The sequence below is a fragment of the Schistocerca serialis genome, chromosome 4 (genome assembly GCF_023864345.2).
Source record: "Schistocerca serialis cubense isolate TAMUIC-IGC-003099 chromosome 4, iqSchSeri2.2, whole genome shotgun sequence".
In the NCBI taxonomy this organism is placed as follows: Eukaryota; Metazoa; Arthropoda; class Insecta; order Orthoptera; family Acrididae; genus Schistocerca; species Schistocerca serialis.
The window spans coordinates 442,483,332-442,509,881 of NC_064641.1; the positions used below are offsets into that span (position 1 = coordinate 442,483,332).

General features: G+C 40.2%; 1 protein-coding gene across 1 annotated transcript in view; it reads left to right on the forward strand.

The window, feature by feature from the left end:
* Positions 1-26,550, forward strand: part of LOC126474527 (protein scarlet-like) — a 392,530-nt gene that overhangs the window by 356,189 nt on the left and 9,791 nt on the right. The window contains exon 14 of the mRNA XM_050101997.1: positions 12,530-12,630. Coding sequence (XP_049957954.1) covers positions 12,530-12,630 — 101 coding nt within the window. The remainder of the gene's footprint in view (positions 1-12,529; positions 12,631-26,550) is intronic.

Consider the following 26,550-nt stretch of genomic DNA (forward strand, 5'->3'; position numbering starts at 1 on the left):
CACTTAGGAGTTAATTCGTTCAAGCTTTTCATTGCTTGGACCCTAAGGCACTATACATCGTTCAGGAACCGTGTTCACTGAGAGTCTTTGAACATACAGTGCTAATGTAGTAGGGAGCTACAGCATTTTGGAAAATAAACTCATTGCAATCACTTCTAATTCCATGTTGTTGCTGGTGTGGTCTTCAGCCCAGACACTGGTTTGATGCAGCCCTCCATGCTACTCCATCCTGTGTAAGCTTCTTCATCTCCAAGTAATTATTGCAACCTACATCCACCTGAAACTGCTTAGTGTATTCATCTGTTGAAGTCACACTAAGATTTTTACCCTACACACTGCACTCCAGTAGTAAATTGGTGATCCCTTGATGCCTCAGAACATGTCCTACCAACCGATCCCTTCATCTAGTCAAGTTGTGCAAGAAATTCCTCTTCTCCTCAATTATGTTCAATACCTCTCCATTAGTTACGTGATCTACTCATCCAATCATCAGCATTCTTCTGTAGCACCACATTTCGTAAGCTTCTATTCTCATCTTGCCTAAAGTATTTATCGTACATGTTTCACTTCCATGTACGTCTACACTCCATACAAATACTTCCAGAAAGGTCTTGCTGATACTCAATACCATATTCGAGGTTAGAAATATCTCTTGGTCAAAAACGCTTTCCATGCCATTGCTAGTGTAAATTTTTTATCCTCTCTACTTCGACCATCATCAGTATTTTTCTCCCCAAATGACTAAAGTCATCTGCTACTTTAAGTGCATCGTTTCCTAATCTAATTCCCGCAGCATCGCTTGATTTAATTAGACTACATTACATTATTCTCTTTTTGCCTTTGTTGATGTTCACCTTACATCCTCCTTTCAAGACACTGTCCATTCCGTTCAACTGCTCATTCAGGTCCATGGCTGTCTGTGAAAGAATTACAATGTCATCGGCAAACCTCCAAGTTTTTATTTCTTCTCCGTGGATTTTAATTCCTAATCCAATTTTTTCTTTTGTTCCCTTTACTGCTTGCTCAATATACAGACTGAATAACATCGGGGATAGTCTACAACACTGTCCCACTCCCTTCCCGACCACTGCTACCCTTTCATGCCCCTCGCCATCTGGTTTCTGTACACATTGTAAATAGCCTTTCGCTCACTGTAGTTGATCCCTGCCACCTTCAGAATTCGAGAGAGACTATTCCAATCAACATTGTCAAAAGACTTCTCTGAGTCCACAAATGCTAGAAACGTAGGTTTGCCTTTCTTCATTTGATCTTCTAAGATAAATCGTAGGGTCAATATTGCCTTGAGTGTTGCAACATTTCTACAGAATCCAAACTGATCTTCCCAAAAATCGGCTTCTACCAGTTTTTTCATTCGTCTGTAAAGAATTCGTGTTAGTATTTTGCAGCCGTGACTTATTAAACTAATAGTTCGGTAATTTTCACAGCTGTCACACCTGTTTTCTTTGGTATTGGAATTATTGTATTCTTCTTGAAGTCTGAGGGTATTTCGCCTGTCTCATACATGTTGCTCACCAGATGGTAGAGTTTTGACAGGCTCCCAAGGCTGTCAGTAGCTCTAATGGAACGTTGTCTACCCTTGGGCCCTTGTTTCGACTTAGGTCTTTCAGTGCTCTGGCAAATTCTTCACGCTGTATCAAAACGCCTATTTCATCTTCAAAAGCTTCTCCATCTGAGCTCTTGATATTCATACAAGTGGATCTTTTTGTGCAAAGGTCTCTTAAATTTTTCTGTAGGTTGTATCTATCTTACCCCTCGTGATATATGCCTCTACATCCTTATATTTGTCGTCTAGCCATCCCTGTTTAGCCATTTTCCACTTTCTGTCGATCTCATTTATGAGATGTTTGTCTTCCTTTTTGCCTACTTCATTTACTGCATTTTTGTATTTTCTCTTTTCATCAATTAAGTTTAATATCTCTTCTGTTACCCAAGGATTTCTATTAGCCCTAGTCTTTTTATCTACTTGATCCTCTGCTGGCTTTACAGTTTCATCTTTCAACGCTACCCTTCTTCTTCTACTATATCTCTTTCTCCTGTTCTTGTCAATAGTTCCCTAATGTTCTCTCTCAAACTCTCTACAGCCTCTGGTTCTTTCATTTTATCCAGATCCCATCTCCTTAAAGACCGACCTTTTTGCAGTTTGTTCAGTTTTAATCTACAGTTCATAACAAATAGATTGTGGTCAGAGTCCATATCTGCCCCTGGAAATGCATTACTAATTAAATCCTGGTTCCTAAATCTCTGTCTTACCGTTATATAATGTATCTGAAACCTTCCAGTGTCTCCAGGCCTCTTCCACGTATACAACCTTCTTTCATGATTTTAAAACCAAGTGCTAGCTATGATTAAGTTATGCTCTTTGTATAATTCTACCAAGGGGCTTCCTCTTTCATTCCTTATCTCCATTCCATTTTCGCCCACAACTTTTCCTTCTCTTCCTTTTCTTACTATCGAATTCCAGCCCCCATGACTATTAAATTTTCGTCTCCCTTCAGTATCTAAATAATTTCTTTTATCTTATCATCCATTTTATCAATCTCTTCGTCATCTGAGGAGGTAGTTGGCTTATAAACTAGTACTACTGTTGTAGGCCTGGGCTTCGTGTCTGTCTTGGCTCCAATAATGCGTTTACTACTCTGTTTATAGTAGCTTACCCGCGCTTCTATTTTTTTATTCGTTACTAAACCTACTCCTGCATTACTCCTATTTGATTTTGTATTTATAACCCTGTATTCAACTGACCAGAAGTTCTGTTCCTCCTGTCACCGAACTGCACTAATTCCCACTGTATCTAACTTTGGCCTATCCATTTCCCTTTTTAAATTATCTAACCTGCCTAACCGATTAAGGGTTCTTGAATTCCATGCTCCGATCCGTAGAACGCCAGTTTTCTTTCTCGTCATAACGATGGCCTCCTCAGTAGTCCACGCCCAGAGATCCGAATATGGGGCTATTTCACCTTCGGAATGTTTTATCCAAGAGGACGTCATCATCATTTAACCATACAGCAAAGCTGCATGCCCTCGGGAAGAATTTCGGCTGTAGTTTCTCCTTGTTTTCAGCCGTTCACAGAACCAGCACAGCAAGACCGTTTTGGTTAATGTTACAAGTCCAGATCAGTAAATCATCCAGACGGTTGCCCCTACAACTACTGAAAAGGCTGCTGCCCCTCTTCAGGAAGCACACGTGTGTCTGGCCTCTCAACAGATACCCCTCCGTTGTGGTTTCACCTACGGTAAGGATATCTGTATCGCTGAGGCATGCAAGCCTCCCCACCAGCGGCAAGGTCCATGATTCCGTACGAAATGTGTTCTATATTTTTTATTTTATTGTAGTTTTGTTTGTTTTAGAAATAACACAAGAAAAAAATAAGTTTAGTAGTCTGTTTTATGTTGAATTACTTAAATTGCGGAATGAATCCGAGTTTTTCACACTGTATCATTTGTTTTTGGCGCTTAACCTTACTAGCTGTGGCTCAGGGCATCTACATGTACATACGGAACGTCTGTTCCTACCATACTAACAAACACCGATAGACGTACGTGGGACCACATGGAGCACATACGAACATTTAAAAATTTTTATGTGCAGTAATATGGTTAGCTATGTAGTGTTTGGTTTGATAAAAAATATAAATATCCTACAAATAAGAGCATTGTTTCTTATACCACGTATCCTAAGAAGAATGATCAATATTCAGGTATATGACAGGAACGATCATTCAAAGTAAAAACGTCTGGTAGGCAATGGCTCTAAAATGCATACCTCAATATCTGTTAAAACTTCTTCATCTTCGATACTGTGAAACAAGTCTGTTATACATGTTGCCTTCTTTGTTTTCCGGCCTCTTCTGCTGCAATTTCCTTGTTTTCCATATTTGGGGAGGAGGTAGCAGTGGCCAAAACAAGAGAAAATGCCTAGCAAACATAGACTCTAAACCGCATTTCTGAAAAACTACGAATACATGTTCAGCAATGTAGCGAAGAAGAATGCACTTTAAAAACATGTTTACTGGATATCACTTTCTGGCTTTTGTCGATATTACTACCTCCCAAAATATGGAAAGCAAAGAGGTATGTTTCACAGTACAGAAAAAGCATAAGTAATCATATTTCCTAAGTCATGCAGTTGAGAGCTCACGTTTCACGCCTCGTAGCTGTTTGTAAATTTTGCTAAACTGTTTTTATCTTCGGTTTTAAAAATTAACAAACTAATTGGATCACAAAGAAATAATCTGGCATTTTATATACTCAAATGTTAACTATTAAATGTGGCAATAAGTTGCTAATGCAAAGTTAATAGTCTTACTCACGTTTTATTCCTATGCAACTTTTAAATTTTATTAGAGACCATAATAGCTGTACTAAAGGGTTATGTATTTTGTAGTTCATGTGTAGGGCATCACACAGCCAGCCGATGTGTTCTATGCAAAGTCCACATTTATTACACAGTGGTCCTTAATGAACTGTGACAAGAGTCTAAACAGCAGGTGTAGGCGTACCAGGGCATTTATAACAACTCCTGGACTACTGGTACGTAATTTGGGTGTACAGACAATATAGGTTATGTCATGAGTTGTAATTAATATATGCTATGATCTGACTGTTAACTTCTTGTATTATTTTAATATTGATAATGGCTAGTTACTAGCCTAAATCTGTATCTGCTCTGATGAAGCTACAACGGAAACAACAACTGATTACTACTCTTTACCATTTTAAAAGTTTAATATAATTTGTATTGCTGATTGTTAGGCTTTCTCGATTGAACTTGTAATATTTTTACCGCTGTTTATCACCTCCTCTCTTTCAACAGTCACTGACAGATTACAGACTGCGACTCGATCTTGTTACTAGTTTTTCACTTATTTTCGTGATAGATATTGTGATTTCTGGTAACTTATAACCCATTTTTAATAAAAGCATTTAGAGTACATCTGATGTCATGTTAAAACTTAAACAAGTATATGAGGGCTTGTCTTCTCTACGTAAATTGACGAATGCAATTAAAGATGTTCTATTTTTCTTTTAAAAGACAAAATAATTATGTTAATATGTCAACAGACGAAAAAGTAACAATCTGCTGGATTTTTTCATCGCTCCTTGGTAATAAATGTTCATATTTATTATTTAAAATGCGAAATTTCAAGTAGCTTAGATATTTGTATATTTTTTAAATAAGTATTCAACTTGCAAGGGCATTATTAGACAATAGAAAGGTAGATATGTCATATACAACATCAGTATGGTAACCAGTATTGGAAAAGATATTATTTATGAACGTTTTGATATTAAACATGCAATAAATGTAAAAGATGATGGTATATATTTCAAAGAGCAGCCCAAATTAAATTATATATTAATATAGTTTTAGAGATAAATCGAATATTGTAATTATGTAGATACCTACAGTTTACAGTATAATGACTTAATTTGGTTACACCCTCCGCTGCTCTCGAGCAACTACTTCTTTTATATTTAGTAAAATTGAACTTTAGTATTTATTCCTGTATAAAGTATGTGCTGTGAAAGCTGAGTTGTAGCATGCGTATCGAAACTCACTGGTGTGTCTCTTTAACTTTAAACAATAGTTGGTTGTGTTTGATCAAAGTACACAAGGAAAACACCGTCACCGTATGATCAACAACAGGTTATATTTGTTGCGTTTGGGTTACCTAACCATGGGAAATTTGCAGCACAATTAATGGATCGATGAAAGTCAAGCTGGAGTGTAACAGATTTTTACCTGCTCTTTATGATACACACAATTCACATAAAATTGGCGAATGCCATGTTTTCTCCAAAATACGTAGACAAGTTTCACAATATGATGCTAATACTGGGGAGAGGGGGTATCGAGTTATGGGGAAGACCATATCGAGAAAGAGCAGCATGATTTCCTCATCTGGGCAGCTCACGAATTCAAATTTATCAAGAAAAAAGGCCAAAAATTATAAGCAGACAGGCAACAAAACTAGCTTGGCAGGACAAGTAAGTTGTCAACTGCTAAGAATATGCATCTGGCTACAACTGCGACACTTACATATTCCCAAAAATCAGCTAGTGTGCGCCAATCAGCACCAGATAGTGGCTGGGAGTCAAAAAGTCCAGAAAACTCCTCTTTCTGCCCTTAAATCACAGCTTTCATGCAACTCCACAGGGACGACTCAGATATGTTCCCAATATGACGAACCAGAAAATTGTTTATTTCTCGTGGGAAAAAAACCAGGAGAACGCATCAGAAACTTCAGAGCATTGGTGTATAAAACTCACTTCAACAAACAAATTGTTAATACTGCCCTAGAGCAGTGTCCCACCAATTGGTAATCTCTTCGCACCAAGCACACACCGTGTTTGGCGATGCTTTTGATTGGATACACCAAAAATTTGGAACGACCTACTCTCTCACGCCTCTCGGGCAGCTTCAATGCGTCCCATCTTTTGACGTTTGAATAGAAAATTCGAAAAGGTCATACTCAATTAATTTCTGGGTACGGAAGTGGCGGCAAGGTGGTCCCTGCTCTCAGTGATGTCAGGCGCCGGCTCCACTTCCACATGCCTGCTCAACTTCGCAGGGATGCTTGCCTCTACTAATGACACTCACCGACCATCTTCTGCCGACAAGTGGGAACTAGAGGGCATTGCGAGTGCACCTTGCAAGCAAGAAAAGCTCAAATCTTCCCTCCCAAGTAAGCCTTCTAATAGGCTACATACACTCAAGAGCCAAAGAAACTGTCACACTTGCCTAATATCCTGTAGGGTCCCCGCGAGTACGCAGAAGTGCCGCAACACGACGTGGCATAGACTCGACTAATGTCTCAAGTAGTGCTGGAGGAAAATGACACCATGAATCCTGCGGGGCTGTCTATAAATCCATAAAAGTACGAGGGGGTGGAAATCTCTTCCGAACAGCACCTTGCAAGACATCTCAGATATGCTCAATAATTTTCGTGTCTGGGGATTTGTGACCAGAGGAAGTGTTTAAACTCATAAGAGTGTTCCTGGAGCCACTCTGTAGCAATTCTGGATGTGTGGGGTGTCGCATTGTCCTGCTGGCATTGCCCAAGTACGTCGGAATGAACTAAGGACATGAATGCATTTTAGCCGCGCACGGTATCCTTGCGGTCTAAGGAAACCTTACCACGATTCGCGCGGCTTCCCCCGTCGGAGCTTCGAGTCCTCCCTTGGGCATGGGTGTGTGTGTTGTCCTTAGCGTGAGTTAGTTTAAGTTAGATTAAGTAGTGTGTAAGCCTACGGACCGATGACCGCAGCAGTTTGGTCCCATAGAACTTATCACAAAATTAAAAAAAAAATAATGCATTCAGGTGATCGGACAGGACGCTTACGTACGTGTCACCTGTCAGAGTCGTATCTAGACGTATCACGGTTTACATATCACTCCAACTTCACACGCCCCACACCTTTACAGAGCCTCCACCAGATTGAACAGTCCAATGTTGGAATAAAGGGTCCGTGGATTCATGAGGTTCTCTCCATACCCGTACACGTCCATACGCACGATAGAATTTTGAACAGGACTCGTCCGAACAGGTATCATATTTCCAGTCATCGACAGTCCAGTGTCGGTGTTGACGGGCCCAGGCGACGCGTAAAGCTTTCTGTGGCGCAGTTATCAAGGTTACAAGAGTGAGCCTCCGGCTCTGAAACCCATATCGTTGATTCCAGAATGAGATTTTCACTCTGCAGCGGAGTGTGCGCTGATATGAAACTTCCTGGCAGATGAAAACTGTGTGCCCGACCGAGACTCGAACTCGGGACCTTTGCCTTTCGTGGGCAAGTGCTCTAAGTCTCATATCAGCGCACACTCCGCTGCAGAGTGAAAATCTCATTCTGGAAACATCCCCCACGCTGTGGCTAAGCCATGTCTCCGCAATATCCTTTCTTTCAGGAGTGCTAGTTCTGAAAGGTTCGCAGGAGAGATTCTGTAAGGTTTGGAAGGTAGGAGACGAGGTACTGGCAGAAGTAAAGCTGTGAGTAGCGGGCGTGAGCCGTGCTTCGGTAGCTCAGGTGGTAGAGCACTTGCCCGCGAAAGGCAAAGGTCCCGAGTTCGAGTCTCGGTCGGGCACACAGTTTTAATCTGCCAGGAAGTTTCGTATCAGCGCACACTCCGCTGCAGAGTGAAAATCTCATTCTGGAAACATCCCCCACGCTGTGGCTAAGCCATGTCTCCGCAATATCCTTTCTTTCAGGAGTGCTAGTTCTGAAAGGTTCGCAGGAGAGATTCTGTAAGGTTTGGAAGGTAGGAGACGAGGTACTGGCAGAAGTAAAGCTGTGAGTACCGGGCGTGAGCCGTGCTTCGGTAGCTCAGGTGGTAGAGCACTTGCCCGCGAAAGGCAAAGGTCCCGAGTTCGAGTCTCGGTCGGGCACACAGTTTTAATCTGCCAGGAAGTTTCATATCGATGATATTTAGATGAATGATTAGTACACTTGTTGATGGCCCAGCATTGAAACCTGCAGCAATTTGCGGAAGGGTGCACTTTTGTCACACTGAAAGATCCTCTTCAGTCCTCGTTGGTCCCTTCTTGCAGAATCTTTCCCCGGCCGCACTGATATCGTAGATTTGATGTTTTACCGTATTCCTGATATTCGCGGAACACTCGTCAAATGGTCGTACGAGAAAATCCACACTTCATCGCTACTTGGAGGTGGTGTGTCCTATCGCTCGTGCGCTGACCCTAACACTATGTTGAAACATACTTAAATCTTGATAACCTGCCATTGTAGCAGCAGTACCCGATCTAACAACTGCGACAGACACTTGATGTCTTAAATAGGCGTTGTCGACCGCAGCGCCGTATTCTTCCTGTTTACATATCTCTGTATTTGAATATGCATGCCTATACCAGTTTCTTTGGCGCTTCAGAGCAATATAACCGCGAAATAATGTCATAAAAATGAAACAAAATGGCATAGTAATATGTGGCAGTTATTTCCCAATATGAAATATCTATCCCAAAACCTGGTTATTCAATTATTGTCCGACAGTGGGCCTATAAACTGAAACACAGTTGAAAATATCAACAAATATAGTATGAAATATGTAGTATTTCTATTTAGAAACCCTTGTCTTCACGTGCCTATGTTATATGGGATATAGCATACACTGTTTCGACATCTCCATTTGCAGATACATAACTCCCTACGTACTTAGCCAGTCTGTCAGATTTATTGCTTTAATAGGTATGTTTTCGACATCTTCCATTGATGTGTAAATCATTCTTATGTAAAGCAAGGTGAAATACTTCAATAGAATGTGAGGAACATTGTCTATTTGAGGACAGTATTTAAGAAGGTTTGCATTATTTGAATTGAAAGAAATGGTTTATAGGATGACTGTGTGACAAATGTGTCACATTACCAATACTGCCAAGCGACAATAATGTATCTAGGTTACTCTGTATGTTACCCATATTAGTACAAATGATGATTATGTCTAAAGAGCAAAGAATAGTACGTATTTATAACAGGTAATACTGAGGCTGCTAACGCTCTCATACACTTGTCAGCACATCTTATCACTGAATGAAGGAGGTTTTAGATGCATCCTAAAGGATTCATTTCCAGGTAAATAGGCTTTGAGGCAAAAGATCCCATTTTTTGGCTGTCTCGTGATCGTCAGAACATGGAGAACGATTAGTGGCCATCATAATTTTCAGAACACGGAAAGCGCTTGTGAAAATTAACTTCACAGATAATTCCCCGCTAGTGAGTGTCAAAGAATCTGTGTATATTTGAAATTCATAAAGGAACTCATTCAGCTTTTCAAAACTCTCTAGTGAAAGTCTTGATTTTTTTACAGTATGTATTTAATAAAATAAACGAAATACGACTGCAATGTGATACAAAAAGTGAATACCTATAATAACAAAAGGAATATTTGGTGTAGTTACATGTTTACCAATATTTCTGTCTGTTAATGTGCTATATACGATTTTTCTTGCAGTTTACTTCCAAACAAAGATATTACAAATCTTTACAGGATATCGAACTACTGGAAGAAGAAACAAAAAAAAAAAGGTTCAAATGGCTCTGAGCACTATGGGACTTAACATCTGAGGTCATCAGTCCCCTAGAACTTAGAACTACTTAAACCTAACTAATCTAAGGACTTCACACACATCCATGCCCGAGACAGGATTCGAACCTGCGACCGTAGCGGTCGCGCGGTTCCAGACTGTAGCGCCTAGAACCGCTCGGCCACTCTGGCCGGCTGAAGAAACAAATAGTTTTTTTTTTTCTGTATGTGACAAGGCGTTATTGATACGAATATTATTATATTTCGATGTCTTCAGCTAAATAATTTAATTTTTATGTTATTCTAAACCATTAGCAGTCAGCCATATAGAAATGTTTACAACGGTGGCTTGGGTTATCTAGGCATTTAATTCTAGGTTACATACTGTTGGGAAATTTCCTGCTTTTTAAGACGGTAGGTCAATTATTATCCGCACATTAGTTATAAAATTTTATTGTTATCAAATAGGAAACTTACAAGAACATCATTTATCGACACTGTCTCCTTGCGTTTCAACGCACTTGGTTCATCGTTATACAAATTCCTGATGCCCTTATAGAAGAAGGTTCCCGCTTGAGCTGCGAGCCAGGAAAGTGGACCAAACAAGTGATAGAAGGGCAACATCGGAACTATATGGAGGATGGTCCCGAACTTCAAATTTTAGTTTCTATGGCGTTTCAGCAGTGTGGGCAGCAGTATGCGGACGGGCATTGTCGCGCAACGCGCAACAATACACCTTACGACAGCAATCCTCGCCGTTTGCTTCGAATTGCAGGCTTTAGCCTGGCAGTAAGCATCTCACTGTAACGTACACTGTTTGTTGTGCCCCTTTCCCCAATATACTCCAGTACTGGACCTTGTGCGTCCCAAAAACCATAAGCATCAGATTTCCTGCAGGCGATTGGGGCTTGAACTTTTTCTTGCATGGCGAGTTTGGATGTTTCCATTCCATACTCTGCTGTTTACTCTTCGGCTCGTAATGATGGATCAATGTTTCGTCACCAGTAATGATCCTGTCTAAGAAGTTGTCCTCTTTGTTACCATAGCTGTCCAAATGTTTTTTTCAGATGTCGAAGCGCGTTTTTTTATGCAACTGTGTGAGTTGTTTTGGAAACCATCTTGCACAAACTTTATGAAACTCAAGTCTGTTGTGGATGATTTCGTAGGCAGAACCGTGACTAATTTGCAGACAATGTGCCACTTCGTCAATAGTTAATCGTCTATCTGAGAGAATCATTTCACGTTAGCGCTCAATGGTTTCTTCATTTGTGTCCGTAAACGATCGTCCGGCTCCTTCATCGTGCGTTACACTTGTGCGACCATTTCGGAATTTTTCAGTCCAGTCGTAGAAACTCCGTTGTGGCTAAACACTGTTCCCGTACTGTACCCAAAGTCTTCCTTGAATTTCGGTCCCTGATACGCATTCCGACCACAAAAAACGGATCACTGTACGTTACTCTTCTTTGGTGCAAATAGACCGCGGAGAAGCCGTAATTAACAGCACTGCAGTGATAACAAAACTAACCTGGCAGCTTGAAAATTCGAAGATACAACAACAAATAAAAAAGTATGCGTCATCAACATAAAACGACAGTACTGCCAAAATAAACAATAATATAACTAAATTGCGGATAATAACTGACTTACCCTCGTATTTAATAACTATTAGCTCTTTTGTTTTCTGTTGATATATTGGCATTTTCAAACAGTTTATTTAGCTCTGGCAAATGAACTAGTTACAGATAATCAGCAACTTATTATTTGCTGGTCATAGTTATGTGTGATCCAGTATTTCATTTTATTATATATCGGCAAGAATTTCTGTTGGCTGTAATTAAAGCAAATACCGCACAAAATGTTATCAAGGAATGTAGCTGGTATTTATGTGTAATGAAAAACATAACTTTAAACTGTAAAGAATTACCTGTGAATTTTAAGGCATGAGTGATCACATCTTGTGCAGAGTAGTAGTTCAAGGAACTCCCAAAAAGGTTCTCGTGTAATCCATGTAACGTGACCCTGCATGTGCAGTTTTTAGAGTTAAATATAATGGACTAGATTTATAGCTTTCTACATATAAATTCATTGTATTGCCATTTTAAATTCATTGTTTTGAGTTGGCTTTCATCAGTTCACTTCAAGTAGCCTACATGCCAGGCTATCAAGTTTATCGCCCACCTCCTTCCCAGAACTTGTACTTGTGGTTGGGTTGTGGTGAGAGAAGGAACGAAGATCAGAAGTGGTTATTCCTTGTTGAATAGGTTGTTAACAGTAACATTATGTTTAACAAGGAAATTAACATACACCCTATTGTATTTGTGGTGATTGATCTTATGAATATTAATAGCAACTTCTTTATCTTTCATGGTAGAAAACTTAGATAAATTTCATGTTATTCTTAAACTTCGATTTGTTTTAACTGGACAAACAGTCCTGTGATATCTGCCTCAAACACAGGGATCTATTGTTGCAGGTCCATTCCTATGCTGGTGGGATGGATGAAGTACCTGTCGTGGCTCATGTACTCCAACGAGGCATTCTCCATCATCCAGTGGCAAGGCATCACCAACATCAGTAAGGACACAGATATATTAGCATGTAATTAGTGGAATAGAACACGACGGATCGGTAGCAGCAGTTACCGATTTGTCACTGTTTTACCCTCGTATACTATTAAAAGTTCACAACTATTTCGAATTTTATTTTTAAATCAAGTCAGCAAAGTCTTCAATGCCCATAAACAGGCTACAGTACACTTAGCACCGTTTTCAGCGTTAATGACACTGGTATGTGAAACACACTGAACTGAACAGAAATGCGTGTACACACTAGGAATGGTCAGATTTTAGATTTATAATCTACAAAATCGTTGACCAAAATCAGCATACGAGTGTGATATGGTTTCTGGTGAAGATTGTGATAAATGCACTAGAGTGCAATATTATCAGAAACATCTGCTGGATACTATATAGCGTGACACAGGAGTAATGGCCGATTTTCAGGGACATGGCATGAACGATCATTCGAAACAAAACGTCTAGTAAACATTACTCTAAAATGCATACCTTAAAAGCTATATGCTGTGAAACAAATCTGCTGTAATACATCCTTTTCCGTATTTAGGGAGAGGGTAGCATGGAGCAAAGTAAGAAGAAACTGTCTAGTAATTTTAGGCCCTAAAGTGCATACCTCAAGAACCATTAGAACTTCTTCAGTAGAGCAGATGCGTTTTACAGTAAGGAAAATGAAAAGCTGCTCATAGCTTTTAAAGTATGCATTTTAGAGCCCACAGTTACTAGATTCTCATTTTTTCTCCTTCGAATGCTCGTTTCTGTGGTGACTCTGAATAATGACCATTCCACCTGGGACACCGTGTCTTCTGAAATATCTTTGTGTCTGTTTTTCTAGATTAAACTGCATCTTTCAATTTCTCGTCATTTATTACTTTTGTTCAAAAATTTTCTCGTCTTTTCTCCATATCTCTGTTTTGTTCATCAGACAATGTCAGGTTCTTCTTTTAAGTTGTCCTCCTTAGAATTGCTTGCCGTTGTCACACTTCACTTTCGGAAACATTTTACTAACACTGTTTCATGTTCTTGTAGTTCTTCGTTCGCAAATCGTTTTGAAGTCATTCATTCTAAACGTTTGTCATTTGTTTATTTCATAATTATACAAATATTTGTCGCATTAGACAGTCGCGATCACCACTTTGTTATTCTAAGAACGATAACATTTTTTTCCTATTCTAAGAACGATAACATTTTTTCCTAAGGTTTCCGTAATTTCTTCTGTGTTTCGTTGTAGTTCGTCATCGGTGTTAATTTGATGTAATCTGTCGTTGTTCGTAGCTTTTCCTCACAATTCATGTTCCTGATGTCCACAGGACATGAAATTTATAGCTTGAGGCTTACTATTAGTATTTTCATATGCAAGAGTCTTCTGCTTTACTACAAAGTTTTAAATTTTGCGTCTTTAGATATGCGTCAGTATTTTTATTTGTTTATACATACATACATACATTAATCCTTGTTCCATACATCATGAATACGACATTTCGTAATGACGTGGAATGTGTCACTTCAACATAAGTTTCCTCTACACAAAATAATTGATTAATTAACTTTTTTTCACAGTTACTACTTCATATCTAATTCATCTATTGAGTAGAAGAAGTTGCCATCTTCAGAATTTGTTTTAATTTGGTTTTAAGTGTTGGTTGGCAATCTGTCAGACATTTAATACTATTTGGCAAATGACCAAGGAATTTTGTGGCAGCATAATTCACAGCTTTCTGTGCCAAGGTGAGATTTAATCCAGAATTGTAAATATCATCTTTTCTTCTAGTGTTGTAGCTATGTTCTTCGCTGTTATTTTTGAATTGGGATGAGTTATTAATGAGACATTTCGTAAGTGAATATATGTATTGCGAAGGTACTGTGAATATCCCGAGTTCCTTAAAAAATATCTGCAAGGTGATCTTGGCTGGTCTCCAGTTATTACTCTGATTTCACGCTTTTGTGCAGTGAATAGTTTCCCTCCTAATGGCGAATCGCTCTACAATATGATGAAAGCATGAAAGCAGTGAATGAAAGTAGGCATAGTAGGCTAATTTACTGATATGTTTATCACCAAAATTTGCAATAACCCTAATAGCATAAGTAGCTCAACCTAACTGTTTCAGCACATCATCGATGTGTTTCTTACAGTTCAATTTATCATCAATATACACACACAGATATTTTGAATATTCTGCCGTAGCAACACACTTCCGCTCATAGTCTATATTTATCAATGGTATCATGCCATTTACTGTACCGAATTGTATAAACTGAGTTTTCTCAAAATTTAGTGAGAGTCCATTTGCAGATAACCACGTAATAATGTTCTGAATGACATTATTTCTAATTACTTCAGCTGATTCTTGCTTCTTGGATGTGATTCTATCATCTGCAAAAAGAACTAGCTTTGCATCTTCATGAATATAAAGTGGCAAGTTGTTATTATACACTCCTGGAAATTGAAATAAGAACACCGTGAATTCATTGTCCCAGGAAGGGGAAACTTTATTGACACATTCCTGGGGTCAGATACATCACATGATCACACTGACAGAACCACAGGCACATAGGCACAGGCAACAGAGCATGCACAATGTCGGCACTAGTACAGTGTATATCCACCTTTCGCAGCAATGCAGGCTGCTATTCTCCCATGGAGACGATCGTAGAGATGCTGGATGTAGTCCTGTGGAACGGATTGCCATGCCATTTCCACCTGGCGCCTCAGTTGGACCAGCGTTCGTGCTGGACGTGCAGACCGCGTGAGACGACGCTTCATCCAGTCCCAAACATGCTCAATGGGGGACAGATCCGGAGATCTTGCTGGCCAGGGTAGTTGACTTACACCTTCTAGAGCACGTTGGGTGGCACGGGATACATGCGAACGTGCATTGTCCTGTTGGAATAGCAAGTTCCCTTGCCGGTCTAGGAATGGTAGAACGATGGGTTCGATAACGGTTTGGATGTACCGTGCACTATTCAGTGTCCCCTCGACGATCACCAGTGGTGTACGGCCAGTGTAGGAGATCACTCCCCACACCATGATGCCGGGTGTTGGCCCTGTGTGCCTAGGTCGTATGCAGTCCTGATTGTGGCGCTCACCTGCACGGCTCCAAACACGCATACGACCATCATTGGCACCAAGGCTGAAGCGACTCTCATCGCTGAAGACGACACGTCTCCATTCGTCCCTCCATTCACGCCTGTCGCGACACCACTGGAGGCGGGCTGCACGATGTTGGGGCGTGAACGGAAGACGGCCTAACGGTGTGCGGGACCGTAGCCCAGCTTCATGGAGACGGTTGCGAATGGTCCTCGCCGATACCCCAGGAGCAACAGTGTCCCTAATTTGCTGGGAAGTGGCGGTGCGGTCCCCTTCGGCACTGCGTAGGATCCTACGGTCTTGGCGTGCATCCGTGCGTCGCTGCGGTCCGGTCCCAGGTCGACGGGCACGTGCACCTTCCGCCGACCACTGGCGACAACATCGATTTACTGTGGAGACCTCACGCTCCACGTGTTGCGCAATTCGGCGGTACGTCCACCCGGCCTCCCGCACGCCCACTATACGCCCTCGCTCAAAGTCCGTCAACTGCACATACGGTTCACGTCCACGCTGTCGCGGCATGCTACCAGTGTTAAAGTCTGCGACGGAGCTCCGTGTGCCACGGCAAACTGGCTGACACTGACGGCGGCGGTGCACAAATACTACGCAGCTAGCGCCATTTGACGGCCAACACCGCGGTTCCTGGTGTGTCCGCTGTGCCGTGCGTGTGATCATTGCTTGTACAGCCCTCTCGCAGTGTCCGGAGCAAGTATGGTGGGTCTGACACACCGGTGTCAATGTGTTCTTTTTTCCATTTCCAGGAGTGTATATAAAGGACAATAAGGGACACAAGACTGAACCCTGTGGGATACCATTCTTGATACCTCCCCAGTTAGATGACTCTGCTGGTTTTTGTAAACTATCTGTACTGTTAATTTCAACCTTCCACATCCTTCCAGTTAAGTATGCGTTAAACCATTTGTGCACTGTCCCCCTCATACCACAATACTTAAGCTTATCTACAAGAATTTCATGATTCACAGAATCGAAAGCCTTTGAGAGATCACAAAGTATCCCAATGGGTGATATTCAGTTATTCAATGCATTTAATATTTGATCAGTGAAACCATATATAGCATTATCTGTTGAAAACCCTTTCTAAAAACCAAACTGACATTTCGTTAATACTTCATTTTTACAAATATGTGATGCTACTCTTGAATTCATAACGTTTTCAAAAATTTTGGATAAAGCTGTCGGAAGTGAGATTGAGTGGTAGTTGTTAGGATCAAATCTATCCCCTTTTTTATGCAATGGTTTAACAAAAGTATATTTCAGTCTGTCTGGAAAAATGCCCTGTTTCAGTGAGCTACTACATATGTGGCTATGAATCCTACTTATTTGTTGGGAACAAACTTTTATTAGTCTGTTGGAAATTCCGTCAGTTCCATGTGAGCTTTTACTTTTGAGTGAATTTCTTATTTTTCTAATTTCAGTAGGAGAGGTTGGTTGAATATCAATTTTATCTAATTGCACAGGTATTGCCTCTTCCACATAGTGCCTTGCATTTTCTAATGAATAGCTGGATCCTATACACTTAAAAAATGATTATTGAAAATGTTTTCTACTTCTGACTTCTTGTTAACAAACTATTCTTTGTGTTTGGCAGAAATACAGTCTTCCTGTGCTCTCAGGTGTCCTGTTTCCCTTTCCACAATATTCCAAATTGTTTTAATTTTATTATCAGATGTGCCAATTTCAGACATAATGCATATACTTCTGGACTTTTTAATAACATTTCTTAGGACAGTGCAGTAGTTTTTGTAATTTACATTGTTTTGGGATCATTACTCCTCCTAGCCATAAGATACATTTCCCTTTTCTGTTTACAAGATATTTTTATCCCTTTAGTAAGACATGGCATTTTACATGGTTTCTTACAATTATATTTCACTGTTTTCTTAGGGAAACTGTTTCCAAATACACTCACAAAAGTAAAATGAAATAGGTTAAATTTTAAATTAGTATCATGTTCTCTGTACACCTCATCTCAGTCTGTTGGGAGCTTTTCCTAAAATTTTGAACTGTTGAATCGTTAATGTAACGCACTATTTTGGAGGACTGCTTTGCGTTACTGTATGGAGCTATACCATATACTGTACCTAGCTGTGCATCATGACGAGACAGACCATTCTTATTTGATTAAATTTATCTTGGTCTGTGAAAACGTTATCTATCAGTGTGCTGCTTTCCTGTACCACCCAAGTAGGAAAATCACTAAGTGATGTCAAGTTGAAAGAACCAAGTAATACTTCAAGGTCAAGTTTCCTATTCGACTCTTTCAGAAAATCTACATTGAAATCCCCACAAAAAATAATTTGCTTCCTTTGTCTCACAGGTAGCACAACAAAGAATCCACGTTTTACGAAAATAGCTGAAAATTTCCCAGTGGGGACCTATACATGGCTACAATTATAAAAGTGCCATTATTTAGTTTAAGCCCACATGCACATGCTTCTATATGTTGCTCTGTGCAAAATTTCTTAGTTTCCAAATTTTTCACACTATGACTGATTTTAACATAATGGCAACTCCTCCTCTCTCCATAGTGTCTCTGCTTACATGTGCTGAAAGTTTATATCCACCTACATTTACCATTTCCTTTCTGGGAACTATATGATGTTCAGACAGGCATAGTACTTTTATTCCACCCTCAGTTTATAAATCTTCTAAACAAAACACAAGCTCATCTACTTTGTTTTTAATATATTAAAATATTTACCTTATTTTTCACTATGTCTTTATGTGAATCTTGTGACATATTTACATCATTTTTCACTGTACTGTTATGAGAATCTTGTGATATTGTTACATCTCTGGTACCGGCCTGTCTCAACTTATCCTTAAGCTTAATTTCAATCAATGTAGGATATGATATCTTCGTAGTTCGTAGGTATTTTGAGCTGTAATGGAGGTGTGAACAATTTTCTATAACTTCAATTATAGGTATTTGAAGCCCAGGGCTGTTTGCGGCCATCCAAGAATGCCTCTTTGGCACTAGTTTCCGCAGAACGCTGGGCACAGCACTCTCGTTGTATGTGAAGCACTCTGTGATTAATAACAGAAGTAAAGGCATTGGGTATGAATCATATAAATTTACTGGTAGTGCAGTTAAAGAAAATATGCTCTCATGTGCCATATATGCAAGGGGCTGGTATAAGCTGTCCTGAGAGAAGTTTAAGATTCCATAAACCAAGAGAAAAAACGAGATGAAATACGTGTCAGAGGAGCATACATGGACCATCTTCATTCTGTTACCGAAATTGCACTGCTCTCCTAGGGAGCAGATGAATTTCAACAAGCAAAGTAAGAACTACGCGCGGAGGGTGTGAATGTATGTCTAAAATCAATTACAAGAAGAGTAAAATATTTAAGAATGAAGCTACTAAAAAGAAAATAATTAAAACAATCCAGCAGCGAATGAGTTCTCTTTTTCGTCTGAGACAGATTAAGGCAACGACTGGTTAGACAGTGAATAAACGGAACTAAACTCCTCCCGAACAGGCCATGAAGGACCAACGGTATCGACCGGCCGCCATGTCATCCTCAGCCCATAGATGTAACTGGATTTGGATATGGAGGCACATGTTGTCAGCGAATACCTCTCCCTGACATATGTCAGCTTCCGAGACCGGAGCCGCTACGTCTCAATCAAGTAGCTCATCAGTTTGCCTCACAAGGGCTGAGTGCACCCCGTTTGCCAACAGCATTCGGTAGACCGGATGGTCACCCATCCAAGTGATAGCCCAGCCCGACAGCTCTTAATTTCGGCGATCTGACCGGAACCGGTGTTACCACTGCGGCAAGGCCGTTGGCGACATTGAATAAACAAAAGAATAAAACGACCTAGCGGGCGCTTATAAAAAATTAAATACATTTTCAAAACTAAGCCCTCGATTTATCTGGAACGAGAAATTTGCAGCTTATATGTGCTTGATGTATGGCAGTCCGACACTGACATTTCATCAGACAACATTGAAAAATCTGAGAGGGACTCAGAAATCAGATGAGAGAGTTACATGTTGAGAACTGCTAGGAGAGGACAGAACATACTGGAAAGGATTTAGTCATTACCAGTAGAGTTTAGCAAGGGACCTGGGTTAGAATCCCACCATTCATTCGTCGCTTCGATCTACACACATTTATCATAGATGCCTGAGATTTGAAAAAAAATTCTGGGACCATATAGTTTCAGTTGGTTGCAGCACCTATGCCTAGATTTCAGGCAGGATTCCCCATTTCGTTCGATGCTTAGGTGCTATTTCAGTACAACTGAAGAACCTTAGCAATGCTGTTTACGGGAAATACCAGATGGGCTGAGGTGCGAATGGGAGTTACGATTGAGGAGGAAGGCATGCAAAGTTAGCCTGTGCAGACGGGCGTAGCTGTTATCCAGTTAGTCCGTTTGCCTAGTGAGCAGGAAACCTGGGTTTAAAATCCCTCTTCAGTCAGTATATATATGTCATGGATGTTGGAGACCTGAAAAGTCCTCTGGAACCATGTAGTTTCATTTGAAATTAATTAAATGGAGGTGGGTGGTTCATCTAGTCAAACACATACATAAAATATGGTCCAAGCAAGTTCTTTCTTGGTTTCCAAGGGATTCAACAGATTGACGCAACATTGTAATGGAAGGCAGACAGATGACGTTACATAACAGATGGGAGCTTAAGGGAGGTGAATATTTAGAGTTGGAACACTTGTTAAGAGTGATACTTGTATGGAGCCTGTGGCTCTTGCTTGGATAAGCGTCTTTTCACAGGAACAGAACTACTAAAAAGTGTAGCTGTGAAGCACAGCTTGCTGTAGTTTACAACACCTTTTCAGACGGAGGGAGAATTAACTGATGTAGCTCCACGTTCGGTATCCACCGATACTAATTTTTATTCCAAAAATTTCTCAAGGGCAGTGATTCCCTAGAAGACACACAGCCTTTGAGATAGTCTTGGGTGTCTTCATAATCAAATATTTTACAAACTGCAAGAGACTTTTGCTGACTTTGTGCCGTTCCTAAGAAAAACCTTGAGGAGGTAGTATCATTTCGTCTACCACTAAACTTTTTTATAGTATTTACTAGATATCAATGCGTATGCCTTGCATTAAACTACTTTTCAATATTTTTGTAATTTCGTAAGGTTGTGACGTTTACGTCTTCATTGTTATTTCCCTGCGTAGGCCACACAAGTCAGAAATTGACTTGTCGTCAATTTGCAGTCTTTTTAAAGCTTTTCAGTGGACTCGTCAAGCATAATTGCTGACTACTTTCTTCTTTTCCATTCAAATTAAAAATTAATCGGTCAAACCAGTGGACGTGGTGCTATGGGTCTTCTGGAAGAATTTTTTTTAATACTGAACATTTGGATGAACTTTCGATATTACTAGATTTATCCTTCGGCTACGTTCTTCAGACACATTGTTAGCCAAATGATGCCTTCTACTGCAATTCCACATATCGCATGGCAAATGCTAGTTATCAAAACACTGGTCCAGAAATAGTCATAGAGGTCGTGAACTTCTTTTTCGGTTTTTCTCTTCTGAACAGACGGCCAACCGTCATCCAACATTTTCAGGGAAAGATATGCTAGAGATGAACACATTCATGTGTAAAACGGTATTCCTTCATTTATGTTTTAGGCAGGAACAAGACCGCATCATTGAACTTTTTGCCACAAACATGATTACAATGAAAATTGCAGCCCATAATCTCAGTTTCAGGAAACGAACTTCCAGCTAGTTGGTCGATGGCAGTTTTGCACTCCATAATGAGACACTCAGGATTCACTCAAAGTATGTTGGTTTTAATTGTTAAAAAGAATAGTATGTTTCTCGCTTTTCCATGAGTAGCAAAAGGTAGTGAACTGAAATAGTGTTTGTTTCCTCCCAAGCACCTGTAAAATCAGCGTGAAGTATAAACAAGTGTCCAAACTGTGTTTTTCGGGCTCTTGAAAGTCCCAGCGACAAAGAGTGATTCGTAGTTTGATAATCACGATTTTCCTTTATCGCTAACAGATACTAATATTCTCTCATTCGGTCCCTGTTATCTGCAAACAGAAATCTGCTGCCTCCTTTCATCAATAAAATAAATTCGGGAAAGAATATTCCACAAGAATCTGCCGAATCTTGCGTAGGTCCCTTGTGTTTTCAGTTAGTGCGTTGCAGCTGCTGTCTGACATTTCTGTGCAATGGAAACAGTGTTCCAAAAGTCGTAGCCATGAATAAGACATACTTTCATACCTCGAGAACGAGTGATGTTCGGACCCGTGTCGAAATGAATGTTTTGCAATATATTGATGTCAAAAACAAATATGTATACTTTCTGACACACGTTTTTGTACATCCGGTATTTCGATGGTTACCTGGCTTATAATCTTCAGGAAACCATGCTGTTAGTCAGTTGCTAATCAGTTGTTAAGCTAATGACCAGAAACACATAATGGAAAAGTGACATCTTATACATCTTTAACGAACATTTGTTATCCCCAAAAGGGGACTGAAATTTCGATTGACTAAATAAATTATCACACATATTCAAATGGACACGAAAATCTGTCTTCTGCTCTAGGGCGTCGCTTCGATGCACCGTTAGTTATTTCTCGCTGCTACACTATTAGCGTTACGTCCATGGGTAACAAAACATGTTGGTACGTGAATCCAAGACATCTGTCCTTTGCAGTATAATGTGTCTGCTGACCTTTGCAGTTATAACACAAAAGACTTTTATTTACTTGACCCACTTCCAGTCCGCCGTCTGGGTGTTAAGCCAGACCGCTGTTTCCTCATAATTAACTTCAGCTACGTTGGCTGTGAGTACAATAACCACATTTCTAGATATTTAAGCTCTTTTTGCACTTAACCTCATTTCTCGACCTCTGCGCCGTTACAGGCATCCCGAAACTCGTCAAAATGTCCAGAGCGCTACCCTCCTTTTACTTGGAGGCGGACTAATTAACTCTTATGGACATAGAAGGGGTGTGTCTGAATTATATAAATCAACGACAAATTGACGTAACATTTACTGAAATTGAAAATCCCTGCCAGCCGTTAGTAAAATCTCGAGCATATTGTTACGATCTGTGCTTCGTCCTCCGAGGTACAGCGGCAACAATTTAGCCCATCACATAGTTCTGGGCGGGTATACTAGGATACTCCGAAGGGAACGGTGGATGAACCAGTAAAAGAATATTTAGGCAACTGTCAAAATATACAAATGTATAAACCCACTGTAGTAAAACTCGCTTTGCAACCTGGAAATACTAGTGGATTGTACATAGAAACGATAGAAATTGCTAAACTCGTAAATCTTGCTAACTGGAACTTTGGAGAGGAAAAAGATTCCACTGTGCTATCATTGAGTTTGCGCCTGCAACAACTACCAACCACCAAGTCATAAAATCTGTCAAAAAATTTTACCATTCCTCAGCTCTGTTGTATTCTGCAATGAATAACCAACCACCTCAGTTACTAGAAACCCACAATATGAATTGCTAGCACATCTGAAAATGTGCTCTGCTGTTAGAGGCAATGCAGCAACGGTACCACATGATAACAAGTTTACATTCTTAAAGGTTGTAAGCTTTGCACTTTGGGTGGTATACAGAGCGTATGTGCAATAATCATCTATTGGTGACGGCGTCACATCCCAGAGATCAACTTTTGTTAGAGACAGAACGTTTGTTGACACTTCCTGACGATAGCGGGCATCATTTAAAACTTATTATGCTTCTGGTTGAAATGGCTCTGAGCACTATAGGACTTAAATGCTGAGGTCATCAGTCCCCTAGAACTTAGAATTACTTAAACCTAACTAACCTAAGGACAACACACACATCCATGACCGAGGCAGGATTCCAACATGCGACCGCAGCGGTCGCGCGGCTCCAGACTGTAGCACCTAGAACCGCTCGGCCACTCCGGCCGGCATATTATGCCCCTGAGATGCAGTGTGCGTGGCCACTCATCCAGTAATTAGGTCTACGTGAAAGGTGGCGGACCGAGCGGAATTGAAGTTGTTGATTCACTTAAAAGTATCTTTTTCTGCTTAGAGGCATTCATTCTTATGTTTTTCACGTTAAAAATCACTCTGTCGATTTACTGGACATGTAGTGTACCGCACACTTAGTTTAGTATACTTGTTAGTTCGGAGAAATATCGTCGTCCCATGGTCGCGAATACTACCGAACACTTACCACCAATGGCAAGCGTCAAGGAAAGTTTGGTCTCTATCATAATTTGTTGCCCTTGCAGTGATTTATCACTTATAGGCGTTCGTAGCAAAAACTTTGAAACACCCTTTATAACTGCTATGATTGTGTATTAGATTAAATTTCTTCTAACTGTCCTTTCCATTGTATGGCACAAGTAGGTACAGTACGGGCCGTAAATGTGGACAGAAACATTGTGGATTGTTCTGAGAGGAGTTTAGTCTCCCAGCGTTGTCGACGGAGATTTCTGGCTTGCTATTTTCTTCAAGCCTTGCACTCGAGCAACTGGTTACTTCTGTTCTATTTCATGGGGAGGAGGAGAAGTGTTTTACGTCCCGTCGACAACGAGGTCATTAGAGACGGAGCGCAAGCTCGGGTGAGGGAAGGATGGGGAAGGAAATCGGCCGTGCCCTTTCAAAGGAACCATCCCGGCATTTGCCTGAAGCGATCTAGGGAAATCACGGAAAACCTAAATCAGGATGGCCGGAGGCGGGATTGAACCGTCGTCCTCCCGAATGCGAGTCCAGTGTGCTAACCACTGCGCCACCTCGCTCGGTTCTATTTCATGTACGCTACACTTAGGAGCTCGCTGCCACATGTGTGGCTCGTCTCTGATGTGCTATAATGGTATGGATTATACAGTTAATTGAAATAATATATTCCCACTTGGCTTGTTTACCGTAACAATCGCGCGCGCCAAATTCATAATGCAAGTGCTGTTTTGCACCAATAAACTTCGGGTACTCTACCGCATTGGCAGAAATATTCGATCTCATAATTATTAGGGTCGTTTTTCCCTACAAGATTCTGGTTCGAGACGACTTCTGTTCACAGCTTTACATCGGAAAGCAGCAACTAAGGTAGCTACTTCTTTATGTCATCTCCACAATATCTCTTTGACCTTTTTCTGCGAATATAACCATTACAAAGCTCTCAAATTTTCAGCCGAGTGAGTTCGTCGAAGTGACGCAACGCTTCGAAGTCATTCGGTTGAAACTCGAGAGCCTTATATACTTTATCCTTGTTCATTGGGTGGCAACGGAGGAGTTACGATGTCTAAATTCAATTCATGAAGTCATTGTAGCACGTCCTCATCTAATAGCTATAAGAGAGATTTCATCAGGTTAAAGTCCTCGTTGCCGTATAGCGTGCTAAAATAACTAGCTTTTGTGTGGCTATGTGCACAGTGAGCTGCAAAATTAAAGTTTCGCCCGCAAAAAATGACTTTGTGTTACTGAATAGAATTCTTTTCCACTTCTAGATAAATGCGTTCGTTACACAACAATTTCACGCGCTGTGTCCAACAAACTGTTTATGGTGTCACTGAATGATATCCGGAGTTTCGGTTGCGTAGTTGATTTCCCTTCGATGTGAATGTTTTAACGAGATACGTGGCATTTACTGTAACATGGATTCGGCATTTCAGCATCATACATTTCATGTACGCCATGTATACCATATTATGTGATTTATCTTTAGTGCTACAAGAAACTAATCGTTCTTTTTGTTATTCGTCATATGTAAATGTTCAGAAGGAGTATCGTCCATTAAATACAGAAGTTAGTCGGAAGTTTCAGTCGCAATGGAATGATTCCACAAAATTTTTAAAACGTTCAGTTTTTCTATGACAGTAAACGTATTGAATTTCACGACAGCGTACGAATTTATAGAAAGTTATTATATTGGTGACATCTCGTGGTAAGACCTACCTCAATGGTAACGTAAAATATTTGGTATTAAGTATGAAGTATTACACTACTCATACATCCTCAAACATTTATTGATGTAATTATGTTATTTATATTACGTTTCTCTGCCCTGTAGAATGGCGGTTCTTTTTCTGAAACGCCACTTAAAATCGGTCTTAAGCTATACCACTGATTGTAATATGATGGTATGCATTACGGCTTCCATAGTCAAATCACTTTACGTTGGGAGCGATCACTACAAATATTATCAAACGAATCCCATCCATTATGAACTTAAGGCAAGTCGTTTCCAGTAAATATTTCCATTTATCTCTAATTTTTGGCCGAATCCTGGAGCTTGCCCATTTCCCATATTCAAGCTGATTAGAAGCGGCTACAGTTCATAAACATAATCGTTACTTAGCGCTGTGTAACAGACGGAAGGGTCGCAATATTAAAAAAGCAAGAATTCATAAATACGATTCCCATAACCTGGCAACGACATGGCCAATGGCATTAAAATTCTAACGAGTTTTTACTTTTCTATTTTATTTTACTCATTTATTTTTTTTCAACTGCAGTGTCTTTTTGTGAAATATGTTCCACCGATGCATCGCCTCAGGGAGCAATAAATCTTCTCATTCTGTTTCTTGTCAGATGGTTTTCATGTACAATGGATACAGCAAATACGATGTTTACAATCTTCCTGAAATTATTAGATTTGTCGGGTACTAGTCACATATTTCAACGTGATGACTATGAGAAATCATTGGTTTAATTTGACAGCTATATGATTTTCTCGTTCTTTGCATGGTACACTGAAAGCAGAGCGCTGTGATTTGCACAGCAAGACTTTTATTGAGCATGTAATCATGAAACACACTGTTAAAGCGCGTTGGTCATCGTGGAGATGACTATACTGCTGCTACTGGCCTGAATCTTTG